Source organism: Dasypus novemcinctus, chromosome X (genome assembly GCF_030445035.2).
Source record: "Dasypus novemcinctus isolate mDasNov1 chromosome X, mDasNov1.1.hap2, whole genome shotgun sequence".
Taxonomy (NCBI): Eukaryota; Metazoa; Chordata; class Mammalia; order Cingulata; family Dasypodidae; genus Dasypus; species Dasypus novemcinctus.
Genome location: NC_080704.1, coordinates 141,959,832 through 141,983,398, shown reverse-complemented (window position 1 = coordinate 141,983,398; position 23,567 = coordinate 141,959,832). Strand labels below are relative to the sequence as shown.

At 42.2% G+C, this 23,567-nt stretch overlaps 1 protein-coding gene across 1 annotated transcript; it reads right to left on the bottom strand.

Annotated features, from left to right (window-relative positions):
* Positions 1-3,931: 3,931 nt before the first annotated feature.
* Positions 3,932-4,288, bottom strand: LOC105747027 (endogenous retrovirus group K member 18 Pro protein-like). Its single transcript, XM_012528659.1, has one exon. It carries the CDS (start codon positions 4,286-4,288, stop codon positions 3,932-3,934), a length of 357 nt encoding a protein of 118 aa, XP_012384113.1.
* Between the last annotated feature and the right edge of the window lie 19,279 nt (positions 4,289-23,567).

Genomic DNA, 23,567 nt, shown 5'->3' with positions numbered 1-23,567 from the left:
TTGATTTCTTTTGAGGTTTCCTCTTTGACCCACTGTTTTTCTCAGAGAGTGCTGTTTAATTTCCAAACCGTGGTGTGAAATCTGGGCCTCTGTCTCTTGCAAATTTCCAGCTTCACTCCACTGTGGTCACAGATATTATTTTGCATGATTTCAATCTTTCTGAATTCATTAAGCCTTTCTTTGTGGCCTAGCATATGGTCTATCTTGGAGAATGATCCATGTGCACTTGAGAAAAATGTATATTCTGCTGTGTTTGGGTGTAATGATCTATATATGTCTATTAGATCCAGCTCCTCTAATATACTGTTCAAATTTTTTATTTCTTTAGTGGTTCACTTTTGAGATGTTCTGTCAAGAATTGATCGTGGTGTATTAAAATCCCCCACTGTAATTGTAGATGCATCTATTTTTCTACTTAGTTTTTCAAGCGTTTGCCTCACATATTTAGAGGCGCCTTGTTAGGAGCATAAATATTTATGATTGTTCGAAGTTCTTGACAAATTGTCCCTTTCACTAAAATGTAGTATCCTTCTTTATCTCTCACAATTGTTTTGCATTTAAAGTCTATTTTGTCTGATATTAATATAGCTACTCCTTCCTTTTAAGAATTTGATTTGGGCCCATGCCTGGCGAGGGTGAAGGACTTATGGGGACTTCTTTCTTTATGAAGAAAAAGGCACCGTAATCATAGTCGCTCATGTAGAGTCGGTTTCCCCAGGTGCGGCTGTGTAGCCAGCCTTCATTTTCAGGGTTTTTGACAGTGAGCGTGATACTGTCCCAGCATTTTTTATCTTTGAAAGAAAAGGAGAGGTAGAGGTCCTTATTGGGAGCTCCTGACCATCCATAGGCCATGGTTTTGCACCCCCAGGAGGGGCAGTAATAGTGCGCTGGGTCATGGCAGCCTCTGGCCGTGGAAGGGAAAATATAGAAGCCTGAGATCTCATGATTATAGGGGCCTTGGAGGCCTGTAATTGAACTGTACCAGCACCGGTGAGTATTGTGTGTAATGTCATGAAGGGAACCACCATTGGCGAAAGGAAGGTTGGCAAGATTACATATGTGCACTGTAAAGGAGTGCGTATGTGCACTGTAATGCAGTGACATTAAAGCTAAGGATCTTTTCTTGCTGCCAGAGGGTGAGTGTCCAATTGTAGGGTTGGTGCGAGGAGTTGGAGAAGGCGGGCGGGAGAAGAGGAGTGAGGAGGAGAAGGACTGGATACTGGCGAGCTTCAATCTTCTGCTCTATTGCCATTGCTCTCTTCTTATACAGGTGGAGTAGGTTCGTCCGCTGGCGGTGGGCTCTCTGGTGTCTGATCAGTGACCGGCCGGACGAGGCGTCCCGGGATCCAAAGAGGCTGCGGCTCGGAATCTGGAAAGACACAAGCAAAACCTCTCCCTTGGGCAAGGAGGTGGGCTGGCCCCTGCCAAGTATTATTTTTGGGGTCTTTCCAATGAACTAGAGGGGCTTGGGTGGGGTGGTATGAGGGGCCCCAGTGCTTATGGACAGGAGATAGCCCCTCCTCATCAAAGGAGAGGAGGTTAAGATGAATAAGGCAGGAAGTGATGACGTCTTCTGGTGTCTTCAAGGGATACTCCTGCCTTTCCTTAGGAATTAGGAGCTTGAGTTGCTGATTGACATGCTCGACGATGCCCTGTCCTTGCGGGTTGTGTGGCATGCCGAAGTGATGGGTAATCTTGTAGAGCTGTAGGAAGGCTGCGAAGGCAGTACTTCGGTAGGCAGGCCCGTTATCTGTCTTGAGGTCCCAGGGCACTCCCATGAAGAGAATGGCTTGGCGCAGGGCTCGGATGGCGTGCTTTGCTGTTTCTCCAGGCAAGGGAACAGCTTAGCACATGCGCGAGAAGGTGTCAACAGCGACGTGCACGAATTTGAGCTGTCCGAAGGAATTGACGTTTGTGACGTCCATTTGCCATCTGGAGTTGGGGCGGAGGCCGCGGGGGTTGATTCCTTGTGGCTGAAGAGGCCCGAGGGGCAGGAGAGGAGCACAGGTGCGGCAGGAGCGCACTCGATGCTTACAAGTCTCTATAGGCAGGTCTGGAAAGAGCCAGTGAATGGAGGGCGCAGAGAAGTGGAACTGCACATGCAGGAGTTTGGCTTGGTTGATAGTATCTCCAGCGTTGGGAGGCTGAGGCGCCGTGTGGCTGGCAAGAGCGGCAGCGGTGGAAGGTTGCACAGCTTGGTCGGCCACTTCATTTCCAGCGGTCAGTGGGCCTGGGAGGCCAGAGTGGCTTCTGATGTGTGAGATGAACCATGGATGACATCTAGATTCTAGTTGACGCTGAAGGAACTCAAGCGCCTTGTCGATGGGCGAGTCTGTTGGGAAAAAGGTGGCGAGGGGCAGGGCGCGACATGCTTGTAGGGTGTACAAACTGTCTGTGAAGATGTTCTAGGGTTGGTCCACGCACGCGTGTAATGCAACAGCAACAGCGAGCAATTCTTCTACTTGGACGGAGAACGCGTTGGCGAACAGAAGAGTCTGCGGCTTCCCAGCTGAGGGAGTGTAGATGATGGCAGCGTAGCTGGTCTTGGAGGCATCAGTGAAGATGGTGACAGCATGAGGAATAGGCTTCTGTGCGGGAAGCAGATGGAAGCAAGGGGAGAAGGGCAGTTGAGTGATGCCCTGCAGGAGCCGGTGATGCGGGTAATGGTTGTCAAAGGAACCTCTGAACACTTCTGCGAGGACTTGCATGTCTGCGTCATGCTGGAGCAAGTTGGTGGTGGCTCGGGCGTCGAATGGCCAGATTATTTGAGCAGGTTGGACACCGTAGGTATGCATGCTCTGGTAGACTAGGTTGGTGGCAAGAGTGATCCATGCTCGAGTAACCGGGCCGATCTTTGGAAGCTTGCTCTTCGCCATGTGAACCCAAAGTAATGGCCCATCTTGCCAGAGGAGTCCGGTGGCTGTTCCTCGTGTGGGAAGGATGAGAGCTTGGATGCTCTTGCCAGGATCATGTCGCTCAAGTCTGCAGGTTTTGAGTGCTTCATTTACTGCCTGTATGGCTGCTCGGGCCGCCAGAGTGATGGTAATTTTCCGAGCAGTGGCTTCTGGAGGTTGGCCCTTGGTCTGCAAGAGAGAAAAGAGGGGCTGGAGCTGGGCGGTGGTGATGGGGAGTGCGGACCGCAGCCAATTGATTTGTCCGCACAGTTGCTGCAGCTCAGCGAGCGAAAGTTTTGGCGGGGTGGTCAGCTCTGGTGCTAATGGAGTGATGGTGTGATGGAAGCGGAACCCCAGGAAATAGAAGGGTGGTTGAAGGGGAACCTTGTCTGGCTGGACCGCTAAGCCAATTTGGGTGAGGAGACTAAGAAGGTCTTCAAGGACATTTTTGAGTTCTTGAGCGTCCTCATGGGCGATAAGCAAGTCGTCCATGTAATGAATGATAAACGCGTGCTTGCGCAATGGAGCGACTGCACGGTCAACATAGAGCTGACAGATGGCTGGGCTGTTGCGCATTCCTTGTGGGAGTACTGTCCATTGGAAGTGCTGTGCTGCCCCTTGATGATTTGTCCATGGCACAGTGAAGGCGAATCGCGGACAATCGTCCGGGTGGAGAGGAATGGAGAAGAAGCAGTCTTTGATGTCAATGATTGTCGCATACATGTACTGTGGAACTGTGGTGGGGTGTGGACACCCCGGTTGCTGTGAGCCCATCGGCTTGATATGTTTATTGATTTCCCTCAGATCATGGAGGAGGCAGTACTTTCCGTTGCTCTTCTTCAGAATGACAAAGACAGGTGAGTTGTACGGGCTGGTGGAAGGTTCAATGTGTCCTGCTTGTAGCTGTTCTTGAACGAGGGTCTCAAGAGCTCTCAATTTATGGGATGGAAGAGGCCACTGTTCAACCCAGATGGGTTCCTCTGTGTCCCATTATAGAGGAACGGGTTCAGGCAGTGTAAGATGAACAGTGGCGCTTATTATTGGGGGGACTTTTGGACTGTGGAGGCTGCCGTGGTGAGGATTGCTCCCATCTGCTCGAGGATGTCTCGGCCCCAAAGAATGTTGGAGATGGTGGAGAGAATGAGGCGGCGGAAGTGGCCATGACGGCCCTCTCTGCCTTCCCATTTGATGGTAGTAGCGCACCTCCAGGAGTCTGAGGAGCCCGTGGCTCCAATGACTTGCGGCCCTTGCTCAAGGGCCCAATGGTTGAAGGCAGCGATTTCAAATGGGATACAGGAGATTTCTGCTCCAGAGTCGAGTAGACCTTCTAGCCATTGGCCTTCGACCTTAAGCTCCATGAGGGGCTTTGTCCCTTTAATGGGAACAGTCCACATCACGGTTGAGGTGGGCGTGGCATTTTGACCTCTTGGGTGCGGGGCTGAGGCCTGCTCCGGGAGGTGTTTAAAGGTGGCTGGCTGGCATTGGTTGAGCAGCAGTCACGAGCCCAATGGTACCCTTTTCCGCACTTAGGGCATGGGGTAGGTGTCCTCGGCGGCGAGGTGGAATAGCCGGGACAGTGGTCGCATGGGGCAGCATGGCAGGCTGAGCGTGAGGGCATTCTCGGGCGAAGTGACCTGTCTCTCCACATCTGAAGCAGTCAGAAGAGATGGCGAGGGCTGTAGCTATAGCCTTGGCCAGAGAGGTGGCTTGTGGATTCAGGTTGCGACAGGCCAGGACCCAATCATGCACCCCTTTGTCTCTCATGGTGAGGATGACCTGTCTGCAGACCTCGTTCGCTCCCTCTAAGATGAGCTCTCTGGCGAGAGCTAGCTGAGCTTGCTCCCCAACGACTTTACGCTTGCAGGCTTCAGCGACTCTTGAGACAAAGGTAGAGAACTCTTCATCCTTGCCCTGTGTCAGTTGGGTGAATTTCTGAGGCTGAGAGGTGGCGGTGTTGCGGAAGGCTCAGAGGGCGACTTCCCGGAGCCGAAGCTAAAAGCCAGGCGGGGCATTCCGGTAACAAGCAGGGTCAGTATATCGCCCGGTGCTGGTGTATGCGTCCGTAGGGTCCTGAATGCCTGCCCTGGTGTTCTCGGTGACAAGCCTTTCTGCCTCTGCCTGGAAGTGTGCTCTCCATTCAATGAACTGCCCTGGCAACAGAATGGCACAGCCTAGGGAGACCCAATCGTATGGGATGACCAGCTGTGTACCGAGCTCCTCCAAGAGTTGCTGAGCATATGGGCTACCAAGACCATCCTCTTTTACTGCATGCCTGAGATTCTTAATTTCATCAGGAGTGAAGGGATACCAGTCATGCGGGCGTTGCGCTGTTGCGTTGGCATTCAGCAGATAGAGGTGCGGAGTGCACGGAGCACACGGAGGCTGCCCCCAGCCTGCGGGACTAAGCTGTCCTCGAGGGAGAGGCAGCGGTGCCAGGAGCAGTTGAGCAGGGGGGGCGCCGGCATGGCTCAGTGGGCCCCCAGAGTCTGTCCAAGTATCAGTGTCCATCCAGGCTGGTGTCAGCGGCCTTGCTGCCCCTGCGTGTCCCCAAGATGGTGCTGGCCCTCCTTCCAGTGGACCACAAAATGGCGGCTGCGGCACTTCCGGTGGCGCCTCGGCCTGTCTCCAAGATGGCATTGGCCCTCCTTCCGGCGGACCACAAAATGGCGGCCGTGGCACTTCCGGTGGCGCCTTGGCCTGTCCCCAAGATGGTGTTGGCCCTCCTTCCGGTGGACCACAAAATGGTGGCTGCGGCACTTCCGGTGGCTTATAAGATTGCGGCGGCCCACACTCTGGTTCGCCCGAAGATGGCGCCACCACAGGAAGGGGTGGGTATAGGGAGCTGGAATTTCCGCCCACCTGCCCCCCTGGTGGGAACTTCCCCCTTTCAGGTGGAGAAGAAGGAGGAAGTTCACCATCTTGGTGGCAGCAGCCTTTAGGAGGGTTCCTCTCAAGATCAGCGTTAAGCTGATCTGACAGACTCATTGTCGGAATCATCAGGAGGCGGCTCCCCCTCTTCAGAGTCGCAATTGAGGGGGTGCTTTGGGCCTCATGAATTGCTGTAATAGGCGTCTTTCAGAGCGGGTGCGCCGAGAAGACAAGCACGGATGCCCACGAGCGTGGGCAGAAGGCCCGGGGGGAACGACCTGCCGTCATTCTCCATCGAGGAGGTAACGCGATCAATTAGGCATGTGTAAGTTTCTGGGCTCCAAAGGTGGCAGGTGGCCAGCCACGGATTGAAGGGTAGAAGGAGGTCCCAGTACTTTTGCAGTAGGCATAGGGAAACCCTGACGCCGTTAGTATCTAAAAGGCCAGCAAGTGCCCTGACTTGCGGCACTAGACGGGAAGATAGACGTGCGCCCATCTTATCTGCCGGTGGCCGGTATATGGGGGTCCTTACCTTGAGAGCGCGGCGGAGTGGTGGGAGTGGAGTCCCATGGGGGTGGGACGTCAGTCGCGTTGGACCTGCCCCATGTTGGGCGCCAGAGTGCACGGGAAGCCTCTTCTTGACGGGGGCAGCTGGAGGGGTCAAGAGGGCCGCACTTAGCGGGGTTCGAGGCTGCGGCAGATGACCCTGGGGGCTCTCAGGCGTGGATGACGCACGGTGGAGGGAAGGAAGAAGCCGCGGAGACCAGGTCTGTGCACAAGTCCATTTTATTAAGGAAGTACAGTGGGTTATATAGAGAATGAGGAGGGTGGGGGGAAACGTAGCTTATCAGGATAGGCAAAAGCATGGAAGGACTTGTGGTTGTCTGCTGTAAGCAGATGCTAGGGACGGGGGCAGATATTAGGTCAGTCCTGGATGGTTGGCGAAGGAAGTGGGTTGCAATTAGGGGCAGGGATCTGCTATCTGAGCCACTAGGACAGCTGTTTGAGGAGATAGGCCAACACCTGTTATTATATGTAGACAAGGATATTCTGATGGTTCACGATGAACATTTAATTCAAGGTCATTTTCTTGTTACATCATCAGTTGGTACTTGGTAGTGATCCCTCGGTGCCAGGGAGGCTCATCCCCATGTGTCATGTCCCATGCTGGGGGAAGGCATTGCTTTTACATGCTGAGTTTGGCTTTGAGACTGACCAAATTTGAGTAACACAGAGGCTGTCAGGAGGGAACTCTTAGGCACAGTGCTGCTCTAGGCCTTGTTCTTATTTCAGGTGTATAGGCTCACAAGCATAGTCATTAGTATCAGGGGATCACTGTTGGACCCACATTCCTTCCTGGTCCTGGCCGTTGCACCTGGGGGAATGCCTCTGCTCCCCTAGGAACCATGACAGAGCACCCGGCCAAGAACGCAGTATCCCCCCAGCTGTTGATTTTAATTGTTTCCACTATGAGAATATCCAAACATTTCTGTGCACCCTGGACACATGCCCTGTATAACTCCCTATCAACCATATGTCCCCTGTTAATAACATCCCATACCAGTATTCTTCCACTGCCATTTTTGAACCACTCTGTGATCCAAAACTTCCTGAACAGTGAAGCCCGATATAATGTCAGTTTTCCTTAATAGTAAAATGGAATATAGTGATGCATTTAAAGGTTAGATATAGAATACATATTGATTTGGAAAAACTCTACATCCTATCTTTTTCTTTACTTTTTTCACTAATTATTGAGCTTCTCTTCACAAGAGCCTTAGATCACAGAAATTCATGTATACAATATACAGTACTCCCATATATCCATTATAAAACCTTTTCCCTTCCACAGTGATAATCTTTTAACTTATTCATATAATATTTACTGAAACTGATGTACAGATATTTAGACAATAGCTTTCAAAAAAGGTAACATTTCTGTTTGCATTATGGTTTATACTTTAGACTATACATTTTTCTAAATTTTTTAGTTATCCTATGTTTTACATTATAATTTACATTATTAGTCTGTCACCCCTATATGTTTTTGGTGTAATATTACATGTTTTATATCCATCCTTGTGTACACTTGTGAAACATTTCTTTTGCCCTCACATTTACTTTGGTTCCATCTATTCAATATCTATTTCCCCCTCCCCTTGAGGCCCACAGTGACAGTCAACCTTCATTTCTTGAGGAGCCATGTTCAGAGATAATTGCAACAGTGTTGAGGGCTTGACTTGCTCAACTGCCCTAATGCCCTGGGAGACACCATTTCTGTTGAGAGATACAGTTCCCTCTATTTGATGGCATTAGTCCTCCCCAGGTTTTGGGTCTACCTTCACTCTCATTGTATGGGTCTCTACCCAATGGTATAACCCACTCTGGCATAATGAGCATTCAGATATTCCCTAAGAGTCTGTCCTGATCAGATTATCCCCTTTGAGTATCTTAAACAGGTAATTTTCCTAATTATATTTTGAAAAGGTTTTCTAAGTATTATACTCTCAACCAACACCTGACAATCTCTTCTGTTCATATGTTGCACCACCCTCCCCCCAATTTCTTGGGCAATATTACCCATCCGAACATCCGCAGCCACACTCAAACCCCAAAAGCCCCACCCAAAGTTTACCCTATGCCCCCATTTTATCCTTTCCTTGTAAACATACTTACCTCCAGCTTATCATAGATTTCACCCATGTAGATGTCAGCTCACATCCTTCCTCTACCCCCCAAATTTCTGTAAGCCTATCTTCCAGTCTCTAGCTCTCTGAGGCAGCTTGCTTATTTCATATCATTGAGTTCATGTAGTATTTGTTCTTCAATACCTGGGGTGCTTCACTCAACATAAGGTTTTCAAGATTCATTCAAGTTATCACGTGTGTTTGTAGTGTATTCATTCTTAAAGCTGAGTAGTATTCCATTGTATGTTTATACCGCATTTTATTGATCCACTCATCTCTTGATGGGCATTTGATTCATTTCCAACTTTTGGCAATAGTTAACAATGCTGCTAAGAACATTGGTGTGCATATATTGGTTTGTGTCCCTGCCTTCAGTTCTGCTGGGTATATATGCAGCAGTGGAATTGCTGGCTCATAAGGCAAATCTATGGTTAGTTTTTTCAGAAGCCAACAAACTGTACTCCAGAATGGTTGGATCCTTCTGCATTCCCACCAGCAGTGGATGAATGTTCCCCTTTCTTCACATCCTCTCCAGCATTGGTATTCTTCTGTTTTTTTCATAGCTGCCAATCTTATGGGAGTAAGATGGTATCTCATTGTAGTTTTGATTTGCATTTCCCTGATAACTAGAAATTTGGAGCATTTTTTCCTGTGCTTTTTAGCCATTTGTATTTCTTCTTTGGAGAAGTGTCTGTTTAAAACTTTTTACCATTTTTTAAATGGGTTGTTTATCTTTTTATTTTCAAGATATATGAGTTCTTTGTATATGCAAGTTATAAGTCTCTTATCAGATATATGGTTGCCAAATATTTTCTCACATTGTGTAGGTTCCCTTTTTACTTTCTAAACAAACTCCTTTGAGGTGCAGACAGCTTTAATTTTGAGGAAGTCCCATTTATCTATTTGTTCTTTTGCTGCTCGTGCTTTTGGGTGATGTTCATGAAGCCATTTCCCATTACAAGGTCTTATAGATGTTTCCGTACACTGGTTTCCAAAGTTTTTATGGTCTTGGCTCTTATATTTAGGTCTTTGATCCATCTTGAGTTGATCTTTGTATAACGTGTGAGATGGTAATCCTCTTTCATTCTTCTCCATATCGATATCCTGTTCTCCAGGCACTATTTGTTGAATAGGCCATTCTCTCCCACTTGAGAGGATTTGGTGGCTTTATCAAATATTATATGGCTATATGTATGAGGTTCTATATCAGAACTTTCAATTCGATTCCATTGGTCTGTGTGTCTCTCCTTATGCCAATACCATGCTGTTTTCAATACTGTAGCTTTGTAGTATGTTTGAAGTCAGGTAGTGTGGTTCCTCCAATTTCCTTTTTCTTTTTTTAATTTTTTTTTTTTGGCTATTCGGGGCCTCTTTCCTTTCCAAATAAATTTCATAGTTAGTTTTTCTTGTTCCTTAAAGAAGGCCGTGTTGATAGTTATTGGGATTGCATTGAATGTGTAGATAAGTTTTGGTAGGATAGACATCTTAATAATATTTAGTCTTCCTATCCATGAACAGGGAATATTCTTCCATTTATTTAGGTCTTCATTGATTTTCTTGAAATCTTGTATATTTCTCAGTGTATACGTTTTTTACATCTTTAGTTAAATTTACTCGTAAATATTTGATTTTTTTATTTACCTCTTGTGAACGGTATTTGATTCTTGATTTCCTCCTGATCTTGCTCATTATTGGTGTACAGAAATGCTCCTGATTTTAGTGCATTGATCTTATAACCTGCGACTTTACAAAACTCATTTATGAGTTCTAGAAGCTTTGTTGTAGACCGCTCAGGGTTTTCTATGTATTGGATCATGTCATTTGCAAATAATGAAATTTTGACTTCTTCCTTTCCTATCTGAATTCCTTTTATATCTGGTTCCTGCCTCAGTGCTTGAGCAAGTACTTCTAAATCAATGTTAAATAGAAGGGGAGAGAGTGGGCATCCTTGTCTTGCTCCTAACTGTAGAGGGAAGGATTTTAGGATTTCTCCATTGTAAACAATGTTGGCCATGGGTTTTTCATATATACTCTTTATCGTATTCAAAAAATTTCCCTGTATTCCAATCTTTTGGAGTGTTTTTATCAAGAAAGTGTGCTTTATTTTGTAAAATGCTTTTTCTGCATCTATAGATATAATCATATGTGTTTTTCCTTCAATCTGTTTATATGGTGTATTACATTGATTGATTTTCTTATGTTGAACCATGCTTGCATACCTGGGATTATTGCCACTTGGTTGTAGTGTATAATTCTTTTATTGTATTGTTGAATACAATTAGCAAGTATTTTGTTAAGTATTTTTGTGTCTAGGTTCATTAGATAAATTGGTCTGTAATTTGTCTTTCTTATGGTGTCTTTGTTTGGCTTTGGCACTAGGGTAAATTTGGCATCATAGAAGGAGTTAGGTAATGTTCCTTTTGTTTTGATTTTTTGGAAGAGTTTTAGCAGGATTGGTGTTAGTTCTTTCCATAATGTTTTATAGAATTCACCTGTGAAGCCGTCTGGCCCTGGGGTCTTCTTATTTGGGATATTTTTAATAACTGATTCTCTTTATTGTGATTGGTTTGTTGAGATTTTCAAATTCTTCCTTCGTCAATATAGGGTGCTTATGTGTTTCTAGGAATTTGTCCATTTCCTCTGAATTGTCGTTTTTGTTGGGATATAGTTTTTCAAATTATCCTCTTATGAGTGTCTATTTCTGTGGGGTCAGTATTGATATCTACTTTCCAATTTCTTCTTTTGTGTATTTGCATCTTCTCTCTTTTTTTCTTTGTTAGTCTCACTAAAGGTTTGTCAATTTTATTGATCCTCTCAAAAAACCAGCGCTTGGTCTTGTTTATCTTTTCAAGTGCTCTCTTATTTTCTATTTCATTTAGTTCTGCTCTAATTTTTGTTATTTCCTTCCTTCTACTTCCTGTGGGATTACTTTGTTGTTTTTTTACTAATTCCTCCAAATGCAAAGTTAGTTCTTCAATTTTTGCTCTTTCTTCTTTTTTGATGTATGAATTTATGGCTATAAATTTCCCTCTCAGTACTGCTTTTGCTGCATCCCATTAACTTTGGTATGTTATGTTATCATTATCATTGTTTCAATTTAGTCATTGATTTCTTTTGAGATTTCCTCTTTGACCCACTGTTTTTCTAAGATTGTGCTGTTTAATTTCCATATCTTGGTGTGAAATCTGGGTCTCTGGCGTTTGCAGATTTCCAGCTTCACTCCACTGTGGTCAGAGATATTATTTTGTATGATTTAGATCTTTCTGAATTCATTAAGCCTTTCTTTGTGGCCTAGCATATGGTCTATCATGGAGAATGATCCAAGTGCACTTGAGAAAAAATGTATATCCTGTTGTGTTTGCATGTGATGATCTGTATATGTCTATTCGATCCAGCTCCTCTAACATACTGTTCAAATTTTTTGTTTCTTTAGTGATTCTCTTTTGAGATGTTCTGTCCAGAGTTGATAGTGGTGTATTAAAATCACTCACTATAATTGTAGATGCATGTATTCTTTCACTTAGTTTTTCCAGTGTTTGCCTCACATATTTGGAGGCACCCTTGTTAGGAGCATAAATATTTATGATTGTTTGATCTTCTTGACAGATTTTCCCTTTCACTAAAATGTAGTATCTTTCTTTGTCTCTCACAATTGTTTCACATTTAAAGTCTATTTTGTCTGATATTAATATAGCTACTCCTGCCTTATTTTGGTTATTGTTAGCTTGTATGATTGTTTTCCAGCCATTCACTTTCAATCTCCATGCGTCTCTGGGTCTAAGATGTGTCTCTTGTAGACAGCATACGGATGGGTCATATTTCCTTATCCAATGTCCCAGTCTGAATCTTTTGATAAGTGAGTTTAATCCATTGACATTCAGTGCTATTAATGTGAAGGAATTATTTATGTTAGCCATATTTTGATTGGATTTGTGTTTGTCATATTTTGTTAATTTGTTTTTTTCTTCTCTTTTTGTCTTTTTTGTTGCTCTTACACTCTCCTCCAACTGTGCCTGTCCTGTTTTTCCTTTATTCCTGCAGAACTCCCTTTAGAATTTCTTGAAGGTGAGGTTTCTTGTTGGCATACTCTTTCCGTTTCTGTTTATCTGTGAATATTTTGAACTCTCCATCATTTTTGAATGCTAGTTTAGCTGGATAGAGTATTCTTGGTTGGAAAAATTTTTCTTTAAGTACCTTGCCTATATCATACCGCTGCCTTCTTGCCTCCATGGTTTCAGATGAGAAATCAGCACTTAATCTTATGGAGCTTCCCTTGTATGTGATGTTTCTCTTTTCTCTTGCTGCTTTTAGAATTTTGTCTTTGTCTTGAGCGTAGGATAATTTGACAAGTATAAGTCTTGGGGTGGTCCTATTGGGGTTTATGATGTTTGGGGTGTGTTGTGCTTCTTGGATATGTACATCTGTCTCTTTCTTTAAATTTGGGAAGTTTTCATCCATTATTTCCTGCCACAGTCCTTCTGATCCCTTTCCCTTCTCTTCTCCTTCTGGGATGCTTATAATACATATATTTGTGCATTTTACATTGTCATTCAGGTCCCTAAGTCCTAGCTGGATTTTTTCTATCTTTTTATCGATCAGTTCTACAATCTGTTTGATTTCTGATATACTGTCTTCCACATCGCTAATTCTGTGCTCTGCCTCTTCTAATCTGCTGCTATTTGCTGTGAGTGTATTTTTGATTTCTTGAACTGTGGTGTTCATTCCCATGATATCTGCTATCTTTCTGTGTATGTCTGCAATTTCCCCTCCAAGTGTTGTCTTCATATTGTTATCCTCTTCTTTTCTTCATTAAAATGTCTGTGATATATGTTCTGAGATCCTTAATTACTTGTGCGATGTTTTGCTCCTTTTCTTAGTTTTTAATTTATTCATTGGGTTCAGCCATATTTTCCTGATTACTGGTTTGGTTTGTAGATTTTTGTTGCTGTCTGGTCATCATTTTATCTTGATGGGTTTAATCAGTTCCTTAGCTTCTTTGTCTAGTCTTGGGGAATAATTAGCTCATATTTTTACATAAGTGTTATATCTTCTCTTTGTTACTTTGTTCTTCGTATTCTAATTTCTTATTGCTGGCTGAGTTCACTTTGAAGGAAAGTATTAGGGCCAGCGAAAGGCAATTGTGTAAAATAGGATAATGTGTAAAGTATTATTGGTAATAAATGTTAACAGAGCAACAATATGAGATCTGGGAGGATGGAGGTTAGATTCATGTAAGTTGTGTAGAGTTATGGCAGTAGGTAGAGTACCTAAAATGAGGTAGTCGACTGAATATGGGAGGAATGTGGTATGAATTAAAAAGCTAGTGTTTTTGTGAGAGAGGGAAAGAGAAAAGAAAGGCCATAGTTTCAAGAGTGGATAAAAGACAGAAAACCAAACAAAGGTATCAAAAATTAAGAGTTAGACAATTTGGGGATCAAAGAAAGGGAGGTGGAATATAGGAGAGACAGTAGATGATGGAGGATATCAAGATGTGGGGGAAAGAGGATAGTGTAGATAGCCAAAATCAATTCACAGAGAGATGACGCAATGGAGGATGCGGAAACCCAGCAAATGTGAGGTGTTCCCTGCAGCACCTATTGTAAAATTAAGATAAAATAAAATAAGAACAAAATGAAGGACAAGAGAAAAGAGAGAAAAAAAGAGAGAAGAAAGAAGGAAAGAAAAAGTTGGGTGGGTAAAGAGAAGGGAGGGGAACAAGTAAGGGAAAGAAAAGAAGATATAGAACACCAACAACAGCAACAACAAAAAAACCCTAAATAAATGAAAAAAAAAAAGACCTTGGGGAATACAATGGGAAAAAAGCCTAGGAAATAATGCAATATTAGCAAACAAGACAATAAAAATTAAAAAATTAAAAATTAAAATTGATATAAAAAAGAACCCACAAATGTTGAGGGCTAGGACAATCAAGGACCTCAGATTGGCCCCAGGGCATGGTGGATTCAGGGTTGGAAAGTCTGTGATATTGCAGACTCAAGAGGTGTGAGTCTCTGGGGTGCGGGCTACCATGGTTTAGGGGATGCAGACCTGGCAACCTCAAATCCAGTTAACAGGGAGCCTGGGAGCACCACAGTGCAAAACAGCCTTAAGAGATCCCTGCAGCTGGGTGCCAGCCGTATGGCAGAGGTCACATACCAAACTCTGACCTATGTGTCCAAAACCCACAATTCCCCCTCTGTCTAGGGTCTCTTCTGTGGCTGGAGTATCAATTTGATTTCAGGACACCTCTTGCCCTACAAGCCCCTGAAACAGCCAGTTGGGGGTGCCTCTATATTGCAGCTATTTTAAGGATGCTGCAGATCCACAGCCAGGCCTAGGGGGCGGCGCTCTAGGATGAAGTGCTGTATCAGTGTCCGAAACCGAAAATCCCACACCTTGCAAAAGATTCCCCTAATCGGCATCCAGATGCCTCCCACCCTGCAATCCTCCAAAAAAGCCTCCTGTGACTTCTCTTTACTGCGAGTGATTTAAGGCCTCTGCAGATCAGCAGCCACCCTTGGCGGCAGGGCTCTAGCCAGAAGCGCTATAATTCGTGTCAGAAATCAAAAATTCCCCGCCTTGCAAAAAACTCCCGTCTGTCTCACCAAATCAGTTTGCGAAGACCTCCTGCCCTGTTAGTTCCTTAATAGCCCTGCTCAGGGCTTATGAATTCCCCAGTACCACAGAGCCCCCAGGAATTGCCACCGCAGTGCCGGTACCGCAGTTCCACCCACCCCAGGAGGAGCGTCCCTCGTGCAGCCCCTAACTCCATGTAAGAGAGCCTCAATTTTATCTTTTACACGAATTTTCTCTGTTACCTTCCCATGAAATTGATGTCCAGTCACCTCCTGCCCTGCAAAATCCTGAAACAGCCTTGTCCTGAAGAATTTCTAATGCTGCTGAGCCGCTTCTTTGCAGGAGAGACTATCAGGTGCACTCACTCAACCACCATCTTCAGAGCCGCTTTCTTGTTCATATAGCTTCTTCTGTCTCTTTTCTTTTCATCAGACATACATGAGAGAACAACTGTCCAGAACACAATAGCAGAGGTTCTCTTCTAGCCCAGCCCCCACCCAGCAGGCTCTTCCATTTTATTTTATTTTTGTATACATTCTACCTATTAGCAGAAATATTCATTTCTGTGGAGGTCCTATTTATTTATTAATATTTTTTCTTTTGTTGTTCATTTTTGTGTGTAAATTTTAAGAAACCATTCCCTACCACCAGATCAAAAAGATGCTTTCCTACATTTTCTTCATGGATTTTTAAGGTTCTGTATTTTATATTCAGGTCTTTGATCCATTGTCAGCTAATTTTTCTATATTGTTTGAAACAGCAATCCTCTTTCATTATTTTTGACAAGAACATCCAGTTCTCCTAGCTCCACTTGTTTAAGAAACTGCTCTGTGCATGCTGAGTAGAAGGTAACCTTGTGAAACATAATTGACCAACAACTCTTAAGAAGATGGCGACAGAGTAGGAAACTCTAAGATTTAGTTCATGCTACAAGACTGTTAGTAATTAGCCAGAATCTATCTGAATCACCTGGTTGGGGTGTTCAGGAGATTAGAAGAATATTGTACATCATTCAATGAAGAACTGAATGGAGAGGCTGGCCATCTGCAGTGATGATTCATTCATAGATCGCTCCATGTTGTGCAGGCTGATGTTCATCTCCCATCAGTAAGTCAAGATGCCTTAGGTGCCATGCCCTGACTGGAACTGGATGCTCCATTTCCCCAAAAAAGGGGAAGAGGGGATGGCTAGGAACTGACTATGGTTATTTATTTGCAAATTAAGCTAGCTAGATTCTAATTTTAAGCCCAGCTAAAGTTTAAACCCATCCAAGTCAGAAAGTAGTAGGAAGCTTCCATTTTAACCCTGCCAATGACAAGAATGGAAGTAAGGCTGATTAAAAATCACAGTGACATCCTGGGTGATAGGGATTGGGCACCTTTTTTCCCACATCAGATTACCAACCCAGTTTGGGCTCCAACCTAATCCCTCAAAGGGAAGAAAGTGGATAGAGCTTCATTAATCTCTCCCTGCAACTACAAACAGATTCAGCATACTAGTCCCAGCATACGCCTTTCAAAGGGCAACCCTCTCCCTCAAATCCATCCCCACCCCTGGCATTCACCATTTTACTCTTCCTCCAGCATGATTGGATAAGGAAGTGATTGAAATTTATAGTGTCTTCTGAGATTGTGAACATCAGCTACTTTCTCACAGGGTAGATTACCACCATAGCCTAGGCTTAAACCCTGTCCCTGCCAGGGAAGTAAGGTGAATAGAGCTTTGTCATTCTCTCTGGACAGCTACAGACAGTTTCACCCTGTATGACTTAAATTCCTGTTCACACCCTCAGCTTTAAACCTCTCCCAGCAGTGAAGAAAGGTAGGTGGAGATACATAAATTTCCCTGGAAGGGGAAAAAGTGGGTGGAGAGTCATTTGTTTCTTGGGACAATATGCACAGTTTCAGCCTGCATGGCTGAAATCATCACCTCCAGCCTTGACTAAAATGCCTTCTCCAGCATGGGAGAAAGGTGAACAGAGTTTCCTCAGTTTCTGGGGCAATACTGGTGGTTTCATCAGGAAGGATTTGAGTAAAACCCACATTCTCAGCTACGCCCCCATTCCTGGCAGGAAAGGAAGTTGGGAGGAGCTTTATCAGTCTCTGCATGCAGTTGTAGAATATTTCAGTTTATACATCACTACCCACAACCTTGGCACCAATACCAAACACTGCAAGGGAGAAAGGAATACTGAGTTTAATAGGTTTCTCTTGTTTACTGCAGATGGTTTCAACCCAATCAGCTCAAAAAGCAATTGGCAGTCTCTGTCTCAGAATTGCCTCTAACATTGGATGGTCTGCACCTATTTTAGAGACACAAGGCTCTCTTGGAGCAGTGGGGAAGAGTTTGTTAGATGAAGGTTCTTCCACAAGAAATGGGGGGAGCAAGGCCCAGTGCAAGTTGTGGTGGTTGATTAGAGATCTCAAATCACAACCTCAGCCTCAACCATGTCCCAGATCCGGTCTCAGTCTACTAAGAATTAATAATGGTACAAAACTACATTCTATCTGTGTGGAAAAGTTGGCTGAAGATTGCCACCTACTGGGTACATCAGGAAAGTGCAGATTCAGAAAATCATCAAAGACATTTTAGTCTCCTCCCCAGGGAAAGTTGGAAATGATCTGTACCCCATCTTTTAGTTCCAATGACTGTTTTGGCTGGGAAATCTGATCTGGGAAGGGCTCCTTGGAGAGAGCATCTCTTATGAAATGTACCCTTTCAAGTAATAGCAGCTAGAGAAAAGAAAAAGAGTGTCAAAATTTAGAGGCAAATAAAAAATAAGAACAGATTAAAAATCTGAGTAGAGTAATAGGAGAAATGAAGCTTTGTTTTGTGAATGAAATCAATGTACAAATAGCGCATTCTCAAAAATTGTATCATATATTCAGGGGAAGAATCAGAAAAATAAGAGCAAAAAATCTGATCTTCTAAACAAAAATTATTATAAACTTCCAAATAAATTGAACAGAGTGTAACTTTAGCAAAATGCAAATCAAGAAAGCTATACATTAAATACAGAAACGGATCCCAGAATAAATACATCAAGGAAATTAAATATCAACACATCACCAAGATTACAAGCCATACTAAATTTGCAGGAAGGTAGGGTACACTCAAAGATGCAAATTAAACCTTCAAACAACATACAGAATTTCAGACAACTATTCACAGATTTTCAAACAAATCACCATAATAAATACAATGAGATAGCTAATGAGGTCAAGGACATTAAGAAGACACTGGGTGAACAGAAAAAATATTTGGATGTATGCAAAGAAAAATAACAGATAATAGGAATGAAAGGCAAAGTAAATAAAAATACACTGGAGGTACAAAGCATCAGATTTGAAGAGGCAGAAGGACCAGTGAGCTAGAAGACAGAGCATTCAAAATCGAACACACGGAAGAGATAGCAAAAAGAATGAAAAGAAAATTGAATAGGGAATCAGGTAATTAAATGGTAATATAGTGTGTGCAAACATATGTGTCATGGGAATACTAGAAGGAGAAGAGAAGGGAAAGGAGGATGTAGGAATATTCAAGGGTATAATGGTAGAAAATATCCCAAATCTTATGAAGATCATTGATTTCTGCATCCAAGATGTAAAACATAGTCCAATCCAAATAAATCCAAATAGACCTATTCTGAGGCAAATTCTAATCAGAATGTCAAATGCCAAAGTTAAAAAGAAATTCTGAAAGCAGAAAAAAAAAATGTGATTCATCACATACAAGTGATATCCAGTAATTTAAAGGGCTAATTTCACATCAGAAAACATGGAGGTAAGAAGGGAGTGGTATTCTATATTTAAGACACTGAGAGAGAAAAAACACCAGCCAAGAATTCTATATATGGTTAAATTAATCTTCAAAAATGAGGGTGAGTTTAGAGTAATAACAGATAAGCAGAAACATAGAGTTTGTTATCCAAGAGTTTGGTATTAAAAGAAATAATATAAGGGGTGATCCAGTCTGAAAGGAAAAGACAGGAAAGAAAGGCTTGGAAGAGAATCTAAAAATGGACATTATCAGTTAAAGTAATTAAAATGTAAAAAGAGTGGTGAAAATAAGATATGACATATAAAAGCCAAAGCATGAAATGGATGAAGCAAGTACAGTCTTCATGGTAATAACATTGAATGTTAATGGATTACAATCACCAATGAAAAACAAACACTGATATTATGGATAAAAAATATTAGTAATCTATATGTTGTCTATGAAAGAGTCATCTTAGACCCAAGGGTACAATTGGTTGAAAAATAAAGGTCAGAGAAAGATATTTTATGGATAGAGTAACAACAAAACCAACAACAAAAACTGGAGTATCTATACTAATATGGGGAAAAATAAACTTCAAAAGCAAAGCTGTCATAAGAGAAAAGAAGGACATTATAAAGTCTTAAAAGGGGCAATCTACCAAGAAGAAATAACAATCATAAATATCTATGCACCTAGCCAGAGAGCCAATAAATAGATGAGGCAAATACCAAGAACTAAAAATTAAATAAATAAATAATAAAAACTGAAGGGAAACTTTACAATTGTATTTAGAGACATCAATACAGAGCTAAAATCACTAGATATGACACCTACAGAGAAAATCAATAAGGAGATAGAGAACATGAACAATTTGATAAAAGAAGTAGACATAACAGGCTTCTACAGATCAATGCACAACAAAGCAGCAGAATACACATCCTTCTCAAGATCTCCTGTATTATTCTCCAGGACTTGCCACATGTTAGGCAACCAAATAGGTGCAAGTAAATTTTAGAAAGATTGAAATTTTGCAAAGAACTTTCTCTGATCTTGATGGAAGGAAGAAAGACATCAACAGCAAGCAGAGGATTGGAAAATACACAAATGTTGGAGGTTATTTAGCACATTCTTAAACAAGCAGGGAGACAAAGAAGAAATTTCAAGATAAATAAGTAAGTCTACTGAGATAAATGAGAATAGAAACATAAAAATATATTTTAAAAATTGTGGTGGCGGACTTGGCCCAGTGGTTAGGGCCTCCATCTACCACAAACCCAGGGCCTCCTTGACCCATGTGGAGCTGGCCCATGTGCAGTGCTGATGCGTGCAACAAGTGCCTTGCCATGCAAGGGTGTCCCCCTCATAGGGAAGCTCAAAATGCAAGGACTGCGCCCCGTAAGGAGAGCTGCCCAGTACGAAAGAAAGTGCAGCCTTCTCAGGAATGGCACTGCACACACGGAGAGCTGACACAACAAGATGACGCAACCAAAAGAAACACAGATTCCCATGCCACTGACGACAACAGAAGCGACGAATAAGACGCAGCAAACACATAGAGAACAAACAACCGGGGTGGGGGGGAAGGGGAGAGAAATAAATAAATACATACATGCATACATACATACATACATACATAAATAAATAAATAAATAGAAATCTAAAAAATAACTAACTAAATAAAAAATTGTGATGAAGAAAAAACAATGTTGAGAGAAAAATTTATAGTGCTAAATGCCTACATTAAATAGGAAATAAAGAACTAAAGGCAAAGATCTGACAAGAAACTTAGAGTAACTAGAAAATGAACAGCAAACTAAGCATAAAACAAACAGAAAAAAAGAAATAACAAAGATTATAGTGGCAATTAATGAAATTGAGGAGAAACAGTAGAGAATCAACAAAATGAAATCTGGTTCTTTGAGATCAACGAAATTGACAATCTTAGCTATACTGACAAAGCAAAAGTGAAGATACAAACAAATAAAATCAGAAAAGAGAAGAGGCACATTAATAATGAATCCAAAGAAATAAAACAGATCATGAAAGTATACTATGAACAGCAAATTAGACATTGTAGGTAAAATGGAGAAACTCCTAGAAACACATTAACAACTTACAATGATCTCTGAAGGCATAGTAGACATTTAGAAAACAATCTCAAGAAAAGAGATTGAAACAGGCATCACAAATGTCCCAAAAGGGCCAGACTGATTCACAGGTGACTTCAACCAAACATTAAAAGAAGGCTTAATAACCGTCTTGCTCAAACTCTTCCAATGTCTTGAACAGGAGGGGTGCAACCAAATTCATTCTATGAAGCCACCTCACCCTAATACCAAAGGCAGTTAAAAGAACTACAAAAAAGAAAATTACATCCCTAACAAAGGTAGATGCCCAAATCCTAAATAAAATATTTGCTAATCAAATCCAACAGCACACTGAAAGAATTATACATCATGATCAAGAGCAACTCATCCCAGGTATAGAAGGGTGGTTTAACAAAAGAAAATCAATCAGTGCAATATACTACATTAAAAAGTCACAGAAGAAAAATCACATGATTATCCCTACTGATGAAGAAAGGCATGCAAAAAAACCCAGTACCCTTTCTTGATGAAAACGCTAAAAAAAACATAGGAATAGTAGCAAACTTTCTCAACATGATAAAGAGCATATATGAAAAAAAATCAGTTAAAATTTTACTCAATGGTAAAATACTGAAAGCTTGCCCAGTAAGATTAGGAACAAGATAAGGATGAATACTGTCATCACTATTGCTCAATAGAATGCTAGAAATTCTATTTAGGGTAATTAGGCAAGAAAGATAAATAAAAGGCATCCAAGCAAGAAATAAGAAATCAAGAAGTAAAACTTTTGCTCTTCTCAGATGATGAGATTGGAAAGTCTAAAAAAATCTACCACTAAAATAGCAAATCTAATAAACATGTTCAGCAAAGAAGCAGGGAACAATATTAATGAGCAAAATATCTGTAGTGCTTCTATACAAGGGGAATGAGCAATCTGAGCAGAAAATCAGAAAAAAGTACCTGTTTCCATAAAACTACAACACATATAACTAAAAGAAATCATGTATGACTCTACTGAATAAAGGGATATTCTGCATATGCAGATTGGATATTAATTCATGGTATTAATTCTTCACAAATTGCCTTACAGATTCAATTCAATCCCAATAAAAATTTCAACAGCCTTTTTGAAGAAATGAAAAAGCCAATTATCAAATTTTTGTGGAAGCATAAGGGTGTCTAAATAGCCAGTGATATCTTAATATAGAACCAAGTTGGAAGACTCCTACTTCCTGTCTTTAAATCATATTACCTAGATACAGTGGTAAAAGCAGCATTGTACTGGCATAAAGATAGACATATAGACTAATGGAACCTAATAAAGGTTCAGAAATAGACCTTAACATCTATGGTCACAAGCTTTTGACAAGGATCTTAAGTCCACCCTCCTGGGTCAGAACAGTCTATTCAAAAAATGATAGTTGAAAAATTGAATATCAATATCCAAAAGAAAGAGAGAATAGCCTATCTTACACCTTATACAAAAATTAACTCAAAATGGATGAAAAGCCTAAAACTATAAACAAGAATCATAAAAATCCTAGAAGGAAATGTAGGAAAATATCCTCAGTATTTTGTGGTAGGTGGTGGTTTATTAAACTTTTCACCCATGGCCAAGCAATGAAAGAAAAAAATAGAATCAGGTGAGCCTCAAAATTAAATGCTTTTGTGTCCCACATGACTTAGCCAAGAAGGTGAAAAGTCAGTCTATTTAATGGGGGCAGAATTTGAAAAACACACATCAGATAAGGGTTTGATTTCCATATTATATAAATAGATCAACTCATTGATAAAAAGTTAAGCAACCCAATTTTTAAAAATCTGCAAAAGACTTGAAAATAAATCTTTCAAAAGATGAAATAAAATGCCCAGAGAGCACATGAAAAGATGTTCAACATCACTAGCTGTATTAGTCAGGGTTCTCAAGGGAAACAGAATCAACAAGGGATATCCATGGATAGTAAGAGATTTATCAGTCTCTCACACAGCCATCGGGATTCACAAGTCCAGGTCCCACAGGCAGCCTGCAACCATGAGCTCTGATGAAAGTCCAATGAAGATTCTTTTTTTTTTAAAGATTTATTTATTAATTTAATACCCCCCCCTCCCCTGGTTGTCTGTTCTCTGTGTCTATTTGCTGCCTCTTGTTTCTTTGTGCACTTCTGTTGTCGTCAGCGGCACGGGAGGTGTGGGCGGCACCATTCCTGGGCAGGCTGCACTCTCTTTCACGCTGGGCGGCTCTCCTTACAGGGCGGACTCCTTGCGCGTGGGGCTCCCCTACACGGGACACCTCTGCGTGGCAGGGCACTCCTTGCGCGCATCAGCACTGCATATGGGCCAGCTCCACATGGGTCAAGGAGGCCCAGGGTTTGAACCACGGACCTCCCATGTGGTAGATGGACGCCTTAACCACTGGGCCAAGTCCGTTTCCCCCAATGAAGATTCTTGATGAGCTCTGGTTGATGTTGGCTGTCCAAAGAGAAGCTGGGAAATTCTCTCCCAATGCTGGAATCACTTCCCTTTTTAAAGGATTCAAGTGATTGGGTTAAATGTCACTCATTATTGATGGCAATCTCCTTGATTGAGGTAATTATAACCAGCTATCTATGATTTACCACTGTAGTAAATTCAGTGGTGACTAAAGTCCATAGATGCCCTTGTATTACAGTTAGCCCAGTGCTTGCTTGACCAAA